This window comes from Neodiprion pinetum, chromosome 3 (genome assembly GCF_021155775.2).
Source record: "Neodiprion pinetum isolate iyNeoPine1 chromosome 3, iyNeoPine1.2, whole genome shotgun sequence".
NCBI lineage: Eukaryota > Metazoa > Arthropoda > Insecta > Hymenoptera > Diprionidae > Neodiprion > Neodiprion pinetum.
Window position 1 is genome coordinate 1,807,939 of NC_060234.1, and position 20,004 is coordinate 1,827,942.

The 20,004-nt window shown below is 39.8% G+C and overlaps 2 protein-coding genes across 3 annotated transcripts; both read left to right on the forward strand.

The window, feature by feature from the left end:
* The first annotated feature begins 38 nt into the window (after positions 1 to 38).
* LOC124215612 (receptor-type tyrosine-protein phosphatase delta-like) lies at positions 39 to 7,669 on the forward strand. The gene is made up of 22 exons (XM_046619197.2): positions 39 to 174; positions 281 to 543; positions 707 to 884; positions 984 to 1,337; positions 1,456 to 1,611; positions 2,300 to 2,422; positions 2,493 to 2,549; positions 2,704 to 3,212; positions 3,292 to 3,545; positions 4,519 to 4,786; positions 4,883 to 4,970; positions 5,083 to 5,159; positions 5,250 to 5,384; positions 5,468 to 5,608; positions 5,718 to 5,915; positions 5,989 to 6,185; positions 6,274 to 6,383; positions 6,459 to 6,658; positions 6,738 to 6,875; positions 6,952 to 7,106; positions 7,215 to 7,350; positions 7,481 to 7,669. The coding sequence occupies exons 1-22, from the start codon at positions 39 to 41 to the stop codon at positions 7,553 to 7,555; spliced, it is 3,948 nt and encodes a 1,315-aa protein (XP_046475153.1). The 3' UTR covers positions 7,556 to 7,669.
* Positions 7,670 to 8,315: 646 nt separating this feature from the next.
* Positions 8,316 to 19,775, forward strand: LOC124214609 (receptor-type tyrosine-protein phosphatase F-like). 2 transcript variants are annotated; one of them, XM_069134521.1, is made up of 28 exons: positions 8,316 to 8,795; positions 8,890 to 9,045; positions 9,118 to 9,401; positions 9,487 to 9,682; positions 9,772 to 10,116; positions 10,204 to 10,344; positions 10,478 to 10,575; positions 10,742 to 10,814; positions 11,125 to 11,342; positions 11,523 to 11,715; positions 11,804 to 12,112; positions 12,797 to 13,062; positions 13,153 to 13,234; positions 13,390 to 13,892; positions 14,001 to 14,275; positions 14,408 to 14,714; positions 14,929 to 15,016; positions 15,120 to 15,196; positions 15,964 to 16,098; positions 16,173 to 16,316; positions 16,403 to 16,600; positions 16,662 to 16,858; positions 17,550 to 17,626; positions 17,715 to 17,914; positions 17,982 to 18,113; positions 18,201 to 18,355; positions 19,124 to 19,259; positions 19,398 to 19,775. In XM_069134521.1, exons 1-28 carry the CDS (start codon positions 8,573 to 8,575, stop codon positions 19,470 to 19,472), a joined length of 5,283 nt encoding a protein of 1,760 aa, XP_068990622.1. In that variant the 5' UTR covers positions 8,316 to 8,572; the 3' UTR covers positions 19,473 to 19,775. The 2 variants fall into 2 exon arrangements, with proteins under 2 accessions (XP_068990622.1, XP_046472992.1); XM_046617036.1 differs by having other exon boundaries at positions 14,447 to 14,714.
* The last annotated feature ends 229 nt before the right edge of the window (positions 19,776 to 20,004 follow it).

Sequence of the window (20,004 nt, forward strand, 5' to 3'; positions counted from 1 at the left end):
TGATTTGGAATTATGATTCAGTGATGAATATTCGAGAGATGAACTCTACCGGTGAGTCGAAAAATAAAAAAATACCCTCTCCTTATTCCCTGAAATGGGTGAACCAAGAGAAGTGGATCGAAGTCGACTCCATCGAAAAACCCATGGGTCCGGTTTTCGACTATCGATGGGAAGGTTAGTGCGAACCTCGAAACCGACGAAATGATTTATCGTTAAAATTCTGAGATTCTCATCCTTGAAACGACTCCCTAAACTACGTCGACGTTATTCTGGCGTGCAGGTTTCAAGGACTTCCAATACAATAGCCGTTCAACGGGCCTTCAACTTGTACGAAATGTGACTTCTTTTGGCACATTGGTGTTCTCTACCCGAGGATCAAAAAAGCTAGGCTTGTTTCTCTGTGGACGCGATGGAAGAACAACTCCCTGTATTTGGTTCGATATCGAAACTAACAAAATGTCTATTTTGACCTGTGATAAAAAACCTGCTGGTATTTCCACGGATCTGAGTAAATGGCAAAACATAACAATTGAATCAAAAAAGGTAAGATGAAAATTGGCTGATTTGGACGTCTTCTTTCTACTCGGTACATCTAATTACAGTGATAAAATTATTACTAAATTTCATATATATCCAAGAGATTAAATATTCCTTAGCTAACGATAACATTTCATTTTCAAACTAAAAACGTTGAATTTGTACATAGACAAAAATTACAAAAAAATTCCTTGATCCGTACGAATGGCAAACGTTTAAAATAAAATGGAGAAAGAACGACGTCAAGGTTTTCAATAATAATAATCAAATTATACATGGGAATCACTCGTACAATTTGACCGAGCTACTTGTGGCAGGTCTGGAATCAAGCGTACGATTTCACCACTGTGAGTATACTTCGTTTCGTATTATAAAATCGTAACAATGGATCGATGTTGCAATTCTGCTGCAATAACAAATGACGAAGACTAAAATTATATTTTCAGACACGTATTACCGTACGGAAAAAACGAACGCGCAAATGTTCACATCGCAATTTAACCTGACTGACGGAAATTTTTGCATCGATACAATCATTGGCATGTGTTCCGAATGTAAACTGAACTTTTCCATCGTGGAAGAAACGTACCGCGAACCAACCGAATACCATTTAAAAACTATTTATGGGAATCAAGATGGTGAACGTAACGGTTTGGTCAACTGGCGGCCGATCAAGCTTCACAAATCATTTCCGCCAGCCGAACGGAGACTCCTTAAATTGAAGATTACAACTGTTCTGGACAATGAAGACAATGGTCGATGGGCAATTGATCCCATATCACATAAATGCGCGCCGCAGGGTGAGCCCAATTAATTTCACATGTAACCAATTACATGCATACATGTATTATGTATGTTACAAGTTATATTCCATAAAGACGCAGCGAGAATTATTTTTCATTGGGTGCTTTTAATCAGGACAACAAAGAGAATCCACGATAGAGATACGTAAAGAAAATTCACCTCACAAAAAATCACCATGGCCTATGGTCAAGTGTCAGCAATTGTTCTACCATAAAAATGTCACTGCGATAGTCAATCCCTGGTCAAGCAAGCCGTACATCAATATTCCTCGTAAGTGTGGCAATTCTGTTCGATATCTAAATTGGAGAGCTTTACACCGGTCGACACGAATTTCGAGTCTGAATTCTAGATGTCAAATTTTGAATTCCTTCTACGCAGTTAATATATGAAGAAATAGTTTTATTAGATAAAGTTTGTTTTTGCAGAAACCAGAACGATATTTCGGATTTTAAGAAAAATTACCTAATTTCTCATGCACTTATTGTAAATAACAATCAAACAAACGTCAGTTTTGCATTTAAATGACTTTTATTTAAAAATAGTAATTAATAATAAACCAGAAATGTGAAAGACTTAATAAACAAAGTTTAAAAATGAATATATCTCTTACTTCTTCTATTTTCGTATGGACTATTTCTCGTTTCGAACCCGAAACCTAATCTCCCACCACGCTCTCGTTATACCTCCCCTGGCAACGTTAATAACGATAAAGTCCATCACATCTTGGTGAAAATGTTTTCATTTTTCTGCCGAATAGGCACCCGCATTAGCAATCAACCAAAAACTTCAAGACTTATTCACCGACGTATAAAAAACAAAAACAAACTTTATAAGCAATCGATCTATAGAATCGCAATTTATTTATCTCAGTAGAAGCTCCAGAAAAAAAATGTTTTCTCTTGTTGACCCGTGTTATTCCTATCGAATTCACGGAACTTACGATAAGTATTAATTTTAGAGTTGGATCAAATCATTAGCGAACGACGATGCGGCGGCGACATCCGCCAGGATTCTGATAAACCTTGTTCCATATGCAACCCGAACGGTTGCATTTGTTCTGGAGGATTCAACTGTAGCGGAGGTAAGTACGTGAGATTGGTAAATGCAAGGAGTTAATACATGCTAAAATTATGAAAACACATTGTTTACAGAGTGCCGCACTGTCAGTAAAATTTTTGATAATTGCGACCTGCGTTGCCAAAGACCCGGTAAGTACGAGTAAAAGCTCGAGTAGTTAAGTTCAACAACGCGGGTGATTTGGCGAATAAAGAAAATCAACTTAATCCCCGCATATAAACATCTTTCATCTTCAACGTCTACCCATTTCAGGGATAAATGCATTTTCAAAGAATAAATTTTCAGGACTTCGCAAACCGCAGATCTTAACATTCACTCCCTTGGGTCACGGTATCGTGACATTAAGCTGGACGCATCCAGAGTACATCGATCCTTCAATAACCATTGAAAAATTTCGCTTCATCGTTAAGCTTCTGAATACGGATCTACTGTCCGATAGTTACAACCGTCCTGTTATACCAAAGGATTACGTCGTTCGACGTGAACAGGAAGTGTACCAAAAAGAGTTTCGTCTAACAGCCTCCTCACACTACGAAATTTCCGTTGTGTCGGTAAGTCAGTGTAACATTGACGTCGTCCAAGAGAAGCTTGTTGTACCAGTCGAGTCGGACATTGGCTTCGCAAGTGGAGAGAAACCCGAAGTGAAGTGCAACGGAACCGATATCGAGCTCAGACTACCGGCGGTAATAAACGCGACACGCAACACAACAATTCAAGTCAACTTTTCAAAGTGCGACCTCTACCAATCGCAAAGAACGTCAGAAGACTCGTCGAATACAGAACGGAAGTATCAGGTAAGTCGGACTATGATCAGAAGAATAAAAAACCTTTGAAATCTCGTCCTTGACTGGATTTTTTTTCTTTGTTTACCAGGTTGAAGACAGCGAATCTAAATCGTTTGTTATCCGTGGTAATCAGATAGCCAATTCATCGAAAAACTGTTCCGAAAGTCTGATAGAGAATTGTCAAATCAAGGTGACGGTACACGACTGGATCTCAGGAAAATCCGTCAACATCTGGATCGATAAGAAGCTTACAAACGAATCAGGAATGTGGTACTTGATTTTGATCATTCCGGTCGTTCTTATCTTGGCGATACTCGCGGTCCTTATGGTGCTCTGGCGTCGGTAATTAAACATTTTATACGGGCCAGATTTCTCAATTATGAAGTGGGTATTCTGGTCTAGGAGTCTGGATTTCGGACGTTTTTTCGGGCTTGTTATAAAAAAAAAAAAATTAATAACATTTCGCCATCCATTTTTTCACAGAACTTTTATTCATGTTTAGAGAACTTGCATTTCAATTTTTGTGGGAAAAAAAATAGAAATCGTAAAAGTTATAAGCGTCTAAATACGTCCGTGACAGAAAAAAAACCGATTGAGGTGATCGACCCGATTCTAGTACTCCCATTTATCCGAAAAACAACGATCTTTCTTGATAGGTAAAAATGTCGTTACAGCCCGTACCAAGAAGAGAAAAAAATTACGGAAACGGCGACTGTTTCAAGACAGAATTAATATTGTTTTTCTATTTTTTTCGATGATTTTCAATTTTTTTTTAAATAGTTGTAATAACAATCTCGCAATGGCCGTGGTGGGGGATACAGAGGGATGTATACTAAAGATTCGTACCAAATTTCAAGTCAATCTATTGCATACAACTCGACATTTTATGTCAACCACGTTGAAAAATGTAGTTTTGAGATAAACGCATTTCAAGTTGAGACGTTTAAAGTTGTCTCCTTAGCTTTAACCCTTATCTCTGTATCATCTGAAACGATAATTTTTCTTGTCATTGATCGGCGAGTCCGGGGCGTATACGAGGCCTTCCGCCACGCTCGCCGCTTCCTTGCAGACCGATCTTTCACTCAAGTGCTCGTAAATTGCTCAATTTTTGGAAATTTACAATCGGCTTCAGGTCAAAATATTCTTTAAAAAATGTAGCTATAACAATATGCAAAAGAAATTGATCGATTTTTCCAAATTCCTATACCAGAATACCCCCTGAAGCAAGCAGTGTATTCGTGTATAGAATAACGAGAGTTGTAACATGAACAAAAAATATATTGCACCAATTGCCGGAAATTGGTTTATTTTTCAGAAGAAGACGAAGGAATATTCTGATTACATCGAGCGCAGACGATATTAATTTTATTGCAATGTCAGAGTCGCCGAAAATAATTGATAGTTCAAAATTTCCCATTACCTCAAAGTATACGCCACCATCCCAGATTTCCGCTCCGAATCAGAATTCGGAAATCGAATACGCAGTACCACAAGAATTTAACTCCCAGTCTATAGATCTAAAGTTTTTCGAAGCAGAAACCAGATACGCAATTACTAGTGGGAAGTTAAGATCCCAATTCATGGTAAGCGAATCATTATTATTTCCACTAGCACTGGTAAAACTATTTCTAGCTTTACAAATCACACGATAATTACTAACGAGCAGGTGTAATTTATAGATACTCCCGGGAGGCCTGACAAAGTCATGCGAGTACGGTAGATTACCAGAGAACATGCCCAAGAACAGAAATCGAAATGTCATAGCATGTGAGTTACATCCTACAAATTCCAACTCAATATTAAAAAACGGCAGTATATTTTGTTCGATCGAGTATAATATTGTTAAAATAAACCGTTCCACGTATTTATCAAACGACAGACGATGACACCCGTGTTATCCTAAAGAAACTACCCGGTGATCCTTACTCCGACTACATAAACGCGAATTACGTCAAGGTGAGAAAGTCTCGACAAATGTGTTTTGAAGCGTTCGAAAGAAAAACCAAAAACAAACGTTCGTTTCTCGTTTCCTAATCATCGTTCTAGGGATATCAAAGCGAAAAGGGTTACATAGCGACTCAGGGACCAACGGCGAACACGGTCAATGACTTCTGGCGCATGATCTGGCAGGAAAAGGTCTACATAATATGCATGCTGACGAACCTAATCGAGAACGGACAGGTAGATAATAACTACGAATGAAATCCAAGACAATAAATAATCATCGCACGTAAACCGACACGAGGTGCCTTTACTTGCTTTAGACAAAATGCGAGGAGTACTGGCCGCCGGTTGGAACGAAAATTAGGTACGGCAACGTTGCCGTCACCACCTTAAGCCACGACGTATTTGCCGACTATACATTCCGAGCCCTGAGAGTCGCTTGCCAAAAATTTAAACGCAGGGTAAGCACGTGATCATTGTACAGTACCTGCTATTCAACGGCCTCCGTTGAAGATATTGCGATATTTGACAATCACCTAAGATGCTTCACCTTATCCTCCGTCCGATCAGGTAATGCATCTCCACTACACGGGATGGCCAGCCGATGGTATTCCCGCCTACTGCCAATCTCTGGTAGCTTATTTGAAGAAGCTTCAAACTACAGATCTGAAATACGGACCAGTTGTGGTTCACTGCAGTGCCGGTGACGGTCGCACCGGTACCTTGATTCTATGCGACATATGCCTTAGTGAGGCGATGCGAATGGGTGTAAGCCTGGACAAGATGATTGCATACCAATGAGGAAACGGGAAATATTGAAAATTATTTTTTCACCTTTCAGAAGATCGATGTGTCGGCGGTCCTCTCACGGATTCGAGAAAGCCGCGCGGACATGGTGGAAAACCTTGAGCAGTACCTTCTCGCGCACATAATAATGGTGGAAAGCATCGTATCCTTGCCAACGCAGATACCCTGCGACGAAGACCTTCCAAATGGGATTAAAAAATTGAGAGGTCAATTAGCGACGGATGTTCAAAGGTTGGTGCATGGAATAGCTACCGAAATCACAGAACGACATGAGCTGAAACTTATTCGAACAAATATACCTATCAACGGTGTTCTTTAGATTGAACGACGCGGTCTGGCAGGAATGTGCGCTCCGATCATTGGCTGCAACTCCAAATCAATCGGGAGATGATAAACTGACCAGCGAACTGTCTGACGAACTATTCATAGGTTTGACAATCTTTGATGCGACGACACTGCGTGCGCGTAATTACCGATCATTCTTAAAATCGTTATTAACTTTAGGTTTCGAAAGGACACCGTCGTTCAACAGGAACGTCAATCACCGCATCCGCGCCGTGCCAGTTGACGGTGTGAAGATGAGGAGGCAGTACCTGGCATCGTGGTTACCTTCGACTTCCAACGTTGCCAACTTCTGGAAATCGATAGCCGAGATGGAGATAGAACTGATCATAATACTGCAACGTCCAGACCCCAACGATACTGTGAGTTCCAAAGAACACGACCAAGAGTTTCGAACCTCGACCAGAGAGAAGTTTGCACACTATTCTCACCCTTTTGCAGACATGTTGCGACTTCACGCCGAGTAAAATGAACTTGACGAAATTGATTCCGTACCTGCGAATAGTAACCCAAGAGAGCCAAGCTGCCGATGACAAACCTTACACATTCGAAAAGTTTCGATTGATCGACACCCTGGAGGTATAGGTATAATAAAAAAATTAACCGCCTCTGAGCTTAAGCTTTATTATCATAACGACGACCGTTTTTGATTTAGGAAGAAGCAAAACCGCAATTCGTCACCGTGCTTACATGTACGGGATGGGGATACGGAAGAAAGGGAAATCCACCAGCGCCCGAGGCGTTGGTTTCGCTTTGGACAGCCTCGGAACGGATACCGCGGAAAAAGAGCCCCACCTTGGTGCTTTGTCAGTGAGTTCAAGTTCCACTACGATCTCAAATACGACTCGTCGCGAGAATCTTTGAACCCACAAATCCAACGAAATATTACATCCAGCTTTGATATCTCGTTGTTTTCAGCGACGGCGTGACAGCATGTGGCCTGTACCTGGCAATGAGTTTTCTATTGGAACGAATGGCGGTGGAAAGAGAGTGCGACGTTATATCAGCTGTCCGAGCAGTTCGCCGATCAAGAAGACAATTCGTCCAGTCGATGGTAGGGTTGACGTAATGATACTTTGCCAGCTCGGAAAATCATATACGTACCGAATTGCTATTATCGTAACATGGCTGCCGTCAGGGGAAACGCACCTAACTTGAACTAGCTTTCTTTGACTTATTTTCAGGACCAAATAGAGTACCTTTACGACGCCGCATTGAATTACTACGAGGGTTTCGCTACTTACGCCAATTTTTCATGAATCAGAGATTCAACGAACTGAATGAAATATATTCGATTTTTACATTGAACATTGTCAATAATTATAATTCAAATGTATAACGCGAGTAGTTTTCCGATTAAATGTACACACTTTTGCACAATAAACATTCGCCCGAAACGTACGAACTAGAATCACTTTTTTCCTTATACATACTATTCCCACATTTTCCTCTTCCACCCTTCCAATTCTTAGATAGCTCTGAAATAACGCTGTCGCGATTAATTCGGTAAATGATGCATTTCCAAGTGAAATATTGAATACGCAAAATTATTTCCAAATTGTAATATACCCATTTTAAAATTTCCTGCCTGGACATTATATCATGTTAAAAATAAATAAAAAAAATGGAAAAACCCATTTCCGGATTCAATAAAAATTTATTTTTCTATCAATGACAAGTCTCACGTTAATATTTCACACGAATACGTATAGAACAATGCGATAGGATTTCCGGTGGATAAAAATAAACTTGCTAACTTTCATTTTTTCAAACTGCAAAACGAGGATTATAAAGCACAGTCTTTTTTTATGAAAATACAAAGTACTTTAATTCTCGGTTGGATATTGTCATTTGTAGATTGTATACATATATATATATATACATATATAGATATGTATCCACACATGTAATAAGCGTACATGACGGAAGTTAAACCGCAGATAATTCACGTTGACGCAACATCCTCGAAGCTTACTTACTCACCAAGAGACAGTTGCCTGCCGTTCCTGACAACGACGAGGCGTTGAAAACATTACCATTATAATCAACGTTTGCCGTTGACATGTCGATGGAACATTTTTAAGCGCAAGACAAAACATACCGCCGGACAAAATAGCAATAATTTTTCAATAATAACAGTTTCAAAGTGCAAAGTGTGTGTTTATCATTCGGGGAAATCACCGAGATAGAGTAAATAAAAAATTATTCCGTCCGAATGTTCAACGCGGAAATGAAGACATTGTATAAATGAAACAAAAACAATCAACGATTTAAAAATGATTATCTTCCTTCAAAGTTTCACAGCAATAATAATCATCCTTGCATCTGCGACAGCGATAAAGCAAGACGATGATTTATTTGCGATGCGTAATTCAGTTAATTGGAACGATTCGACGACGTCGAAATTTATCTGCATTTCGAAAGACAACGATGCGGCATTGGTCTGGAATTACAATTATAAAATGAAGAATTCCGAAGGTGGACGGATTCTTTCAACGGGTGAGTAAATAACGAAACAAGGATAAAACTAAATTGGTATAGGCGAATGATTTGCACGTTAATTATTAAATTGGTTTCTCTGATCGTGGCTCAGATTTCAATCCGAGAAAACCGATACGAAAAGACGTCGCGAATTGTGCGGCATGGAATTCGACGCAGTGCGTAGCGGAATGGGAGAAAAAAGGTGATTGGAACGTTGTCGACTCGATCGTCGAACCAATGGGTCCTGTTTACGATTATCGATGGGAAGGTAAGAAAATGATCAGTCGTCGCGATCATTCAAACAGAATGAATAACAAGGCTGTACGATTATTTCATTCAGATTTCAACGAATTGGCATTCGATGACGTTGGGAAAAGTCAGGAATATCGTTACGTAGCAGCGTTTAACGAGTCTACGGATATGGTGGTTTTCTCAGTCCGAGGATCGGGAAACGTGGACTTGCGTTTGTGCGGTAATGAAAACCCGATTGAAAATTCCTGTTTACAAATAATCGTTGGAGGCTCGGATATGAAAGAATCCGCAATTTTGTCATGCGTCGACGTAGCGATGGAGCCCAGGCTGCAATCAAGACCAAAAACCTGCACAACTTTGGCCAACGTCGAGGTACAGCACAACATAAACGAATCAAGGGTGAACCGTCTCGATGGAAATTGAACAAGAGATACGATTGAGACGATTTTGTTTACAGCACGAGTTAGCCATCGTCGATGAATACGAATGGCGTACATTCAGAGTTAAATGGAACAGAGATGACCGAAAAACAATCAAAGTTTTCAAGGAGACCGAGATTGAGCCATTCATGGAAGGTAATCTCGATCAGCGGTACACAGTTTATCACTTGTCAGTGAAAAGTGACTTAGGAACACTCATTCGATTCCACTTCTGTAAGTACACCACCTTTCATTTTATCATCCAGTTTATAATGACGTATGTAAACACGCAGCATTTCAACATTGTAAATATTCATTAACAGATGAGTATCTCTCGACGAGAGAGAAGAACGCGATTATATCGACGACTGAATTCGATAAATACGATAAAAATATCTGCATTAAACTTGTTGTCGGTCTTTGCTTCGAGTGTCAGCTGAAAGTAACCGTGGTAGATTCAAACGGTGATGAATTTCCTGTAGGAATAATTCATGGAAGCGAAAACTTTCTCAACAATGCGACACTCTTCTGGAAACCGATGAAACTGACCACAAAATTGCCGCTCAATATTTCGCAGCGATTGAAAATCCAATTGCAAACTATTACGGAAAAGTATCAAAGCAAGGGACACTGGGCAATGGACAATTTACGAATGTGCGAGTCGGCTGGTAAGAGTCTCACCGTAATTGAAGGGAAAAACTTTGATCTGAGAGTTCTTTTTAACTCAATCTGAATAAACTTTTTTCATCCTTCAGATGTTGCGAGAGAATCGACCGTGACGATGCATGGAGAAATTGGTTCGCCTTTCTTGCCCAAAATAAAATGTCAAAAATTATCTTACACCAGAAGTGAGACACTTGATTTGTCGTCCACTATACGCGACCGAGATGATAAAAGTAATGAGTATCAAAGTTCATCGTTTAGTTCAATTTTCACCAATTCTGTTCTCTCTGTCACTCTCTGATATGAAAATTTTACCTTAATCTTGCCTGCAGCTTTGTGTATGAGACTAAATTTCTGTTGTTCCAGAATCTGTGAAACCGACCATTGCGAACTCAACAGCGGTATTTCCAAACACGACACTAGAGACAAATTTAGAGTCTATGAGCCCCATTTTAATAATGAAGGTACTCACAGATCAACAAAATATATTTGTACCAAACGGACTATTTTTTGATTTTTAACTAATTATTTCTTACATATCGCCGAGTACTACGGAAAATTCTATTACTGCACTGCATTATTAATTCATGGCATATACGTATTTTTTTGTTTTTTTTTTGTTATCTTCAGAAAATGAAGAAGATGTCGAGATCTATGGGATACTTCGAACTAAAGTCAAAAAGGTTATCCTTTCCGCCAGAGGGTGAGTTCACAATTGAGAGGATAAGATAGTTTGAAAACTGTGAAAGCGATACACGTAATATTGGTTCATTTTAAAAAATTCATAAAATTAGCAAAAATATTCAGTATGAATCGATAATCTGAGGTGCAAGGAGGAAACGTGAACGATATTCGAGTACCTAAATCGATCGATACAGACTATTTTTGCTGATTCCAAAAGTATTGAATTACGTCATTGTGTCGAAGTATCCAGTTGAAATTGAAAAATTATTGACCCAATATGGATGTGGTTTTCATTTTTCTAATCCTCCTATCTACCGAACAAATTGAAGGCTTAGAAGCAGTATCGGAATACCAAACCAGTGTGACGCTTCGGAAGAAATCTTCGTCTTCTACAAATGGTAACAAACGACAGCGGCGAAGTGACACGGGTGAACCGACAAAAATTGAAAATTTGAGGGCGACAGGGATATCCGAGACGAATGTTACACTTCAGTGGGATCCTCCATCCTCTACGAATGGAAGCATACAATACAAAGTTACAGTCAAGGTATGAAATCCCTTTTCCTTTCCTGCCACAAAGTTCGCGCTCGTTAGTATTCTAGTTTCGCGTAATTGCGAAGTCGACATTTCTGTAATGAAAACACTACAACGTTTCAATCACAGCACGGATATCGATACGCCACCGTCGACATTTACCAGTATTCGAGTCGAATTTTGTCATTCTCAGGTGGATAAATTCTTGGGTTGCTCGGACCGAAACGAATCGTCACCTTCCAAAGAGGACATGCGAATGGTACCGAAACCGGAAGCAATCTTCGCACGTTTGCACCCTTATACGAATTATACAACGACAGTGATTGCGTGCATTGGTGGGCTTGAAGAAATAAAAGGGGAACTCAATTTCACAACCGATAAAAGGGGTAAGTGACAATTTCTCAAATCTTTCAAAAATTTTATGACGAATATTCAATTTTACAACAAAGAACTGAGATAATTTAACCCACGCAGATATTCCCACCGAAACCGTTCAGAATCTACGTTACGAAGAAGGTGACGAAGTTCTGAAATGGGATGCGCCGGAATGTGCTGATATGACAGGTCCTTGGGCAGAAACACGCTTGTCATTTTCAGAAGAAGCCCAAGAGATAAGATCAGAGCGTGTTCCATCGAACAAATTTCAGACTGACCCGACCATTGTTACCGACCTGGGCTCATACAAAACTTACAAAGTTCGTGCCTACATCGTAAGATCTACCGAGGCATCTAGCGATGGTGCTGCACAAAGCAGGGAGATATCTTTCACAACGCCGGCATCACGTAAGAACCTCTGAGAAACTATCCAGCTTTTATTTTACAAAACTACAAACACTTATTAATCTCGAAAGTCAATTATCTTGTCGATCTAAACGAGCAGTTACGCGTCGCGATGAAAGCTGGAAGAAGAATCTGACAAAAGATGTCGCGAGCTTTTGTTGGCCGCCTGGCTTGATCAATTTGCCTCGTAATCGTCCTCGCCGCTAATCCCCGGCTGCTGCCACAATCAGTACAACGGAGAGGGAGGAGGAAATTTCGGAGAGAGAGAAGGACCCTTGTTAACGCCACGGAATTCAACGAAATGGAATGAAAAAAATTGTATACTCGGAATTGAAAGCGTGACTAAAAAAAGTAGAACAAAATGTTCTCAATCCCGCTCGCGATCGGAGCTGTAATACACGCCCGTCGTCGTTCCTTCAAACTCGCCGCTCCGCTAGTGCCGTTGATACGCCAAAAACGAAAGAAACAAAAACCCTCAAGTGCGAATTATCCGTTGGCCAGTCAAGCGTCGCCTCTCCAAGTTTCGGACGCGCGATCCTCGACCCGGCGCTCTTTTTCTCCCTATCGACTATTGTTATTACCGCGAAATCTCTAATTTTGGGTCTGGCTTAGAGTGCGGACAACCGTTTGTAACGACCATTGAAAGTGTCTGTATTATAGCAAAGCTATCAAACTTATCCGTTCTAGCTCCAGGAAAGGTGGATGAGATGGGATCGTTCGACGTTAACGTCGAACAACGTACCGTTTCTTTATGGTGGAACTTACCTTTTTCGCTCAATGGTGAAGTTGAATCTTACCACATCAAAATCTACCAGCAAAAAGATCATGTGACGCTGTTAAACAAAACATACGAAACTCCGGCACAAGTATCAAAGTGTAAGCTGTCGGAAAAATCGGTATGCTTGGAACATGTTGAACTTCAAACAAACTTTTCAGTCCAGCTCGATGCGCAGGTTTCTACATAAATCTATATTTTCTCGTGTCAACAATCAGACGCATCTCAACTGTTCCCACGTAAAAACAATTTGCAATCTTAATTTCAGATCTGGGCGACAAACAAGGGCGTGTCGTCGCATGGACCAGTTGCAACCCGCATAGTTTTGGAGAGCAATTGGCGCACCGCCGGTAAGCCGACAGCATTCTCCTCAAATAGTACTTCGAGGATTAACTCAATTCTACACCCTCGCAAAAGCGAGAATCACGATATTTTGATGTATTCATTCATGTCAAGAAAAAAACGGATATCTACTACATAAAACGACGATGCTACTTGTCCCCAGAACTCACGCGGCCGGAGCATTTGGACCAGATCATAGGGGATGATGGAATAGTGACGGTGATGTGGAAACATCCGCCACTGCCCAAGTTCAAAATCACACGATTCGAAGTCAAAGCTGAGCTCCTGGAATCGACGCTATTGAATACTAATAGTAAAAGCCAAAACACTACAACTGCGAATTATCCCGTGAAACAGGAACAGAAAACATACAATACGTCGCTTCGCCTTAGAACCTCGTCGAGATATCAAATTGTAGTGACAGCAACGAATGAGAAGAATCCTTCCAGCGGGATAGTAGATTCGTATAATATTAAAATCCCTTTCAAAGCCAGCTTTGCGAGCGGAGCTAAACTTCAACTCACGTGCAAGGGTAGAATACCAGAAGTCGAAATTCCAGCAATACTTGAGGCCACGCAAAGTACAACAGTCTTTATCAACGCTGTGAGAGTGATCAAGAAGGGGAACATTCAGAGGGATACAGAAAACCTTTCTCTCAACTATACGGTGAGTAACACTCGGGTATATACTCGTAGAAAACTTGTTTCCTCGTAGAAAATCCGTTTATCTGTCCATCGTTCGCCCTGCATCAATATTGAAATAGCTTGTTTCAAGGTGAAACGCAGCGAACCTCGTCACTTCAGTTTAAACTTCAGCCAGAAGTACAACATCACGGAGAGCTCTGCCGAAACCGAAGAATTTCGAATCGACGTCCGCGCAACAGATACCGACACTGGCGAAAACACCACCCTCGAGACTATCGAACAATTTACTTGCGATTCTGCCAATCCTACGACAACCGGTGAAAATCCGCGTTCGGCATTTGCTGCTGTAGTGATTCTTCTCATCGTAGTAGCTATACTGCTAGTGTCATTTCTGGTTTGGTACCGGTAAGCAAATTTTCCAAAAGTAGAGGGTTTTCTTTCACTTTCCTTACTGGTTCGATCAAAGACTGACAAGATTTTGTGAGATTGAAAATTGAAACGCCACATCGGTTTGAATAATTCTCACATACCTTACAGTGTATCCAAATCGATTGTCAATGCCAGTGAATTTTACAGAAAATTCAGGCAATCTGCAAAAGGCAAAACCTGTCTGGATAATGAGCCGCTCAGACCACGATCAACGGTGCGTGGTAACTTCAAGTCTTCTTGGTCCTCGGATGATTCAACACGTCCGGCTAGTCTGTCGGGAATTCGAATATCAATGCAACAGAAGGTACCTGATTCAGCAACGCACAATCCCCATTCGTGCCCCGTAAAAGTCGAGGAATTTGAAAAGTACGCAAAGGAAGCCTTATCAATCGGATTGCTGGATAAACAGTACACGGTGGGTATTTTCACGAAGAAAATAAAGTTACTCAATATCTACAGAAATGAGAATATCCTTTGACAGATAAAAGAAAATCGAATCCGGAGCATAATTTAAAAGAGCGAATAAAGTCCAAAATTCCTCCAGTATATGTATTGCCTATATTTCGATGAAAGAGTAATAAATTCTATCGAATTATCATACGTCTCATAAATTATATTTTCCATGAAAGGAGTTTGAAAAAGGGCTACAAAAATCGTGTGGCTGTGGCTCCCTACCAGAAAATATGACCAAAAACAGATACAAGAATCAGATAGCATGTGAGTATATAATTAAACGAATTCACGATTACGGTGATTATATAAATTGACGATCAGATTGTTCCCATCAATCTCATCAAACTTTATTTGCAACAAACAACAGATGACGAGACGCGAATCGTGCTAAAGAAGCTTGACGCTGATCCCTATTCCGACTACATCAACGCCAATTACATTCAGGTAAAGAAATCATCGAACTATGACGAATAAACAAAACTAATAAGGGAACCTCGGCGAGAATATTGCACACTTTGCGATGAGATTTAAATCTGAAAAAATCAATCGCAAGCAAGTTGATAAGCTAATTCGTTTCGAACGATAATAATGTCAAAAAGTTGTTCATGAAGCGTTTAAACTACAATTTGCGTAACAAATCTCGAGTGAAATTTTTTCAATTTCATATAAAATGCGTTCATTGATTACTCTGAATACCTATGAATTTTTATTCCAATTTTCGGCGATTTTCAATAATTCCGTTTTCCAACATTTTCCATCGCTCTATTAACGAAACTATTAGTTGCATGCCTTTAAAATTTCTTCAGTGTAACGTGTAACCATATACGAAAACCTATCCAAAATTCAAGACTTTTGATTCATTTTTCAAAATTTTATAAATTCTCGAAAACAAATTTTTAAAAATGCCAAAAAATCCAAAAAACTTCATAGGTATTCAAAAAAAATCACTGAATTCATTTCGTATGAAATTAAAAAAATTCCCCCAGAGATTCGTTACACAAATTTTTGTTTAAACAATTTCTTAACAACTTTTCAGCATTGTTATTATTTAAAACAAAAATTATCTTATCACCTTGGTCATCATTTATTCTTCTCAGATTTCAATCCAATCGCGAACTGCTCAATATTCTCACCGAGACTCACTTTTGGTTGGGATCATTCGTCTAATAACACCTCGAATGGCCCTGTGATATTCAATCCGTAAATTATAGGGATATCAGAATCCGAGAGCTTACATAGCGACGCAGGGACCGTTGAAGGCAACGGTGAGAGATTTCTGGAGGATGGTTTGGCAGGAAAACGTGAGCGTGATATGCATGTTGGCGAATACGGTCGAGCGAGGAAAGGTGGGTACAACGTCGGATCTAACTGATGCCTGAAAAAAATTTCATACGACACCGCAACGATCGTCCGATTTCAGAAAAAGTGCGAAGAATACTGGCCGAACGTTGAAGGAACGAATAAAAAGTGCGGTGACATTTTGATCAGAAACACAGACGCGGATGTGTTTGCCGACTACACATTCCGGACACTTCTCCTCACTTGCAAGGGTGAAAAACGCACGGTACGTTTAAACGGTTTCCAAGAGAGACGTGTAACAACCCGGTTTGGATCTTACAAAACGTTTCTACATTTCCAAATTTCCGACAGGTGACTCACCTCCATTATACCGGATGGCCGGATCACGGGGTACCGATGTACACCCAATCGCTCGTCGCCTACCTCAACAAACTCCTTGGAACGAATCGAGACAAGGGTCCGGTCGTTGTTCACTGCAGTGCCGGAGTCGGTCGGACCGGAACGATCATTTTATGCGACATCTGCCTGCAGCAGGCGGCAGTTGAGAAGGTGAGCAAAACGAGCCCGTCGTAAAAACCGATGATTGAAATGGCGACGATGACTTTTTTAGAAGATCGACGCACCAGCGGTTGTAATGAGAATGCGCGAGGGTCGTGCGAATATGGTGGACAGTGCGCAACAGTACATGTTGGCACATTTGGCAATACTTGAGTGTATGATCGCGGCACAGACTCAAGTCCCATGTAGCTATGATTTACCGGATAGAGTAAAGGAACTTAGAAAACAATTGACGTCCGATTTGGGAAGGTGAGGTCTTTCCAACATTCAACTGTGACCCTTAACATTTCTACATGTGCACTTTTAAACGTTTGCTCAGCGATAAAGTGTAAACTGTAACTCTGTGACAAAAATATCCGAGGAGTTTTTTTACCATGTTATTGAATTCTCTGGACGCACATTTTTCAAAAAAAAAAAAAATTCAGAGTCAATTTAAAGAAGTTTTATTGCAATTTTAATACTTTGGATCGCAGTACACCCTGAACTATAAATCTAGGATAAATGTTTTATTGAGCATCTTTGTTCCTCTTTCACAATTCTTTAAATGTTAAAATTTCTACATCTAGAAACATTGATTTCTCTCATTGTAAGAAAGTGGGATCGAGCTTGTTGTATTTTTGCAAAAAGTCTCAAATTCAAAAAATTTGAATTTGGGATCGAAGAAAAATAAAAAAAGAACGAAAAACGTTCCTATAAAGCAAGTAAAAAAAAATCGAATTCAAAAACCTTTGAATAGAAAAGAAAATTACTTATATTAACAAAAATTAATGCGCATATAGAGAACCGGATAACTTGGAAAACTTTCTTCACGTTACTGCTTTCCAAACGTTTAAAAGTGTAGATTCGAAAATCTTAAGAGTCATCATTCAACGATACTAATGCAAGCCCATTCGACGACTGATATCACACAATTTTCCTTGTACATACTTTTTATTGACAGGCTTAACGATACCGTTTGGCAGGACCGAGTGCTGCATGCTTTGGCTTCACCGCCGCCAGATTCGCCGTGGGTTTCAGGTAAAAAAAAAAAAAAGAAAGAAAGAAGGATAAACCCGCGTAATTACAAAAATATCCGCTCTGATGATTTAACGCTTGTGAATTTTAGGTGAGAATGAAGCATCGCAGGGTATCGGTAACGAGAACGATTTCATTAATCCCGTGATCGTCGACGGTGTGAAAATGAAAAGTCAATACCTGGCATCCCGGCTACCGTCGCCATCCACAGTTTCTTATTACTGGCAACTGGTTGCCATGAACAACCTTGAACTTATAGTAACATTGCAATGCCCCGCTCGAGGGAGTTCGGTAAATATGCCTTGTTCACACGTTTAAATCGTAGCTTCAAGATACTCAATACACCGTTTATACGCAGACATACTGCGACATCGTGTCGGATGAATTCGTCTTCTTCCCAACGCCGGACATAAAAGTGGAAAAGAAATCAAATACCGAGAGCGAACATTTCACAATTGATAAACTTATTCTTACCGACACCTCCTCCAAGGTACGTGATTAATCGATTTAGCAATGGCGCAGTTGCTCCTCCGTTTTAACTTCACTCGGCCTCGTCATTGTCCACTTCCGGTTTCAGGAGGAAGCCAAAATTCTACCAGTAACCGTCCTCACCTGCAAAGGATGGAAATGTGACCGAATGAGAAAACCGCCCGTTGTTACAGCGTTGGTATCACTTTGGCGAGAGTCGGAAAAAATACGTCGAAACGTGGCACCGAGTTTGGTACTTTGTCAGTAAGTAACGCTCGACTAGTTACCGAAACCTTGGAGCATAATACTTCGAGAAAACTTTGATACACTTTTACCGTTTTGCATCCTTATATCAATAAGTAAAATGACTCCTGCTTCTGATATGTTTAACGTTTTTTTTTTTCGGAGAGAGCTTGAAATCAATAAGAAAAAAAATTCTCCCTACTACGGCTCTAAGCTTAAGAATTTTGCTATCTAACGCACAATTTTTCAGAATTTGTTCAGATTTTTATATAGTGCCGATCAGTAACATGATTTTAAAAAATCGTAGAAAATTATAACCGCGTCGAAAAAATTTAAAAAAAAAACCAAGAGCCTTTCAAATTAAGAACAATGATATAAAAAATCGTGGGCCAAATCCGAGAGGTCAAGGGTCAGACCTAAGTCGAAGTGATACGGACTGCCCCATATATGACCTACAAAAAGGAAGAAAGCGATAAATCAGATACTTTAATAACACTTATAAACGACTTCCAAATTTTTCGTACGAGATAGCGTGTTGCGGCTTCGGTTACGCGCCTGTCATACGTAGGCTGAAATCATTCCAACCTTTGAATATTCAACTTAGAATATTTTATCGCAGGTAATGATTGATTCACAAGTTACACTGACTCCGGTTACTTTTAATCACGCTCACTCTGTCATTTCCAGGATATTTTATCAGAGTTAATTTCACCGCATGTTATTATTTCCTGGTTATATTGACCGTATACCGTCTTGTCTTAACGTACGTTGATCACCTCCACTTTTTAGGGACGGCGTAACCGCTTGCGGCCTGTACCTGGCGCTTAGTTTTCTACTTGAACGAATGGCCGTGGAGAGAGAATGCGACGTTATTTCAGCCGTTCGAGCGGTTCGACGATCCAGACCTAAATTTGTACAATCACTGGTAAGGAGAACGGGGGAAAAAAAAATTATTTTAATCCCTTTAAACGATTTTTCTTTATTTTTATATCGCTACATTCTGCTCCAATGCCACAACAGGCTGAGCGCCAAAATGACTTAATGTTTCCATATCTCTTTTCAGGAACAATTCAACTACCTCTACGACGCGGCAATAAATTACCACGAGAGCTTTGCCACCTACGCCAATTTTTCGTAACTCAATATACCAAACAGTATGAAGCTGATATTGAATCTCGGACAAATTTCACAACCGTATTTTATACGTAGCATATTAATAAAATAAATTTCCTTCGATGACGATTCTTAGATCTGGTATCACGGTATAATTATTATCAATTCCAGTATTATTATTGTACACTAATTATGGTTGTTGTTATTATTATTACTATCATTACTATTGTTGTAAGCCAGAGTAATTAGTCATATTCTTCGAGTGATAATTATTTTTCTATTTCTTACACTGAAAAACTTTGAATAAAAACTAAGATCAAAGAAAGCCGATGCAGACAGTATGTAACTTGAATGTATTTCAAGACCTTTCGTCAAGTAGTTCACATCTGCCACTTATTGAGAATTTTATTACCACGCGTCCTATGGTATTTTTTCCATAAAGAAAAAATAAAAAAGAAAACCCGATCCATTACATAAAAGAGTTGAATAATCTATATTAAAAATACATTATCGAGGCTGCAGGCGACATCCTGCACAGTTTATCGTATAAAACAGAC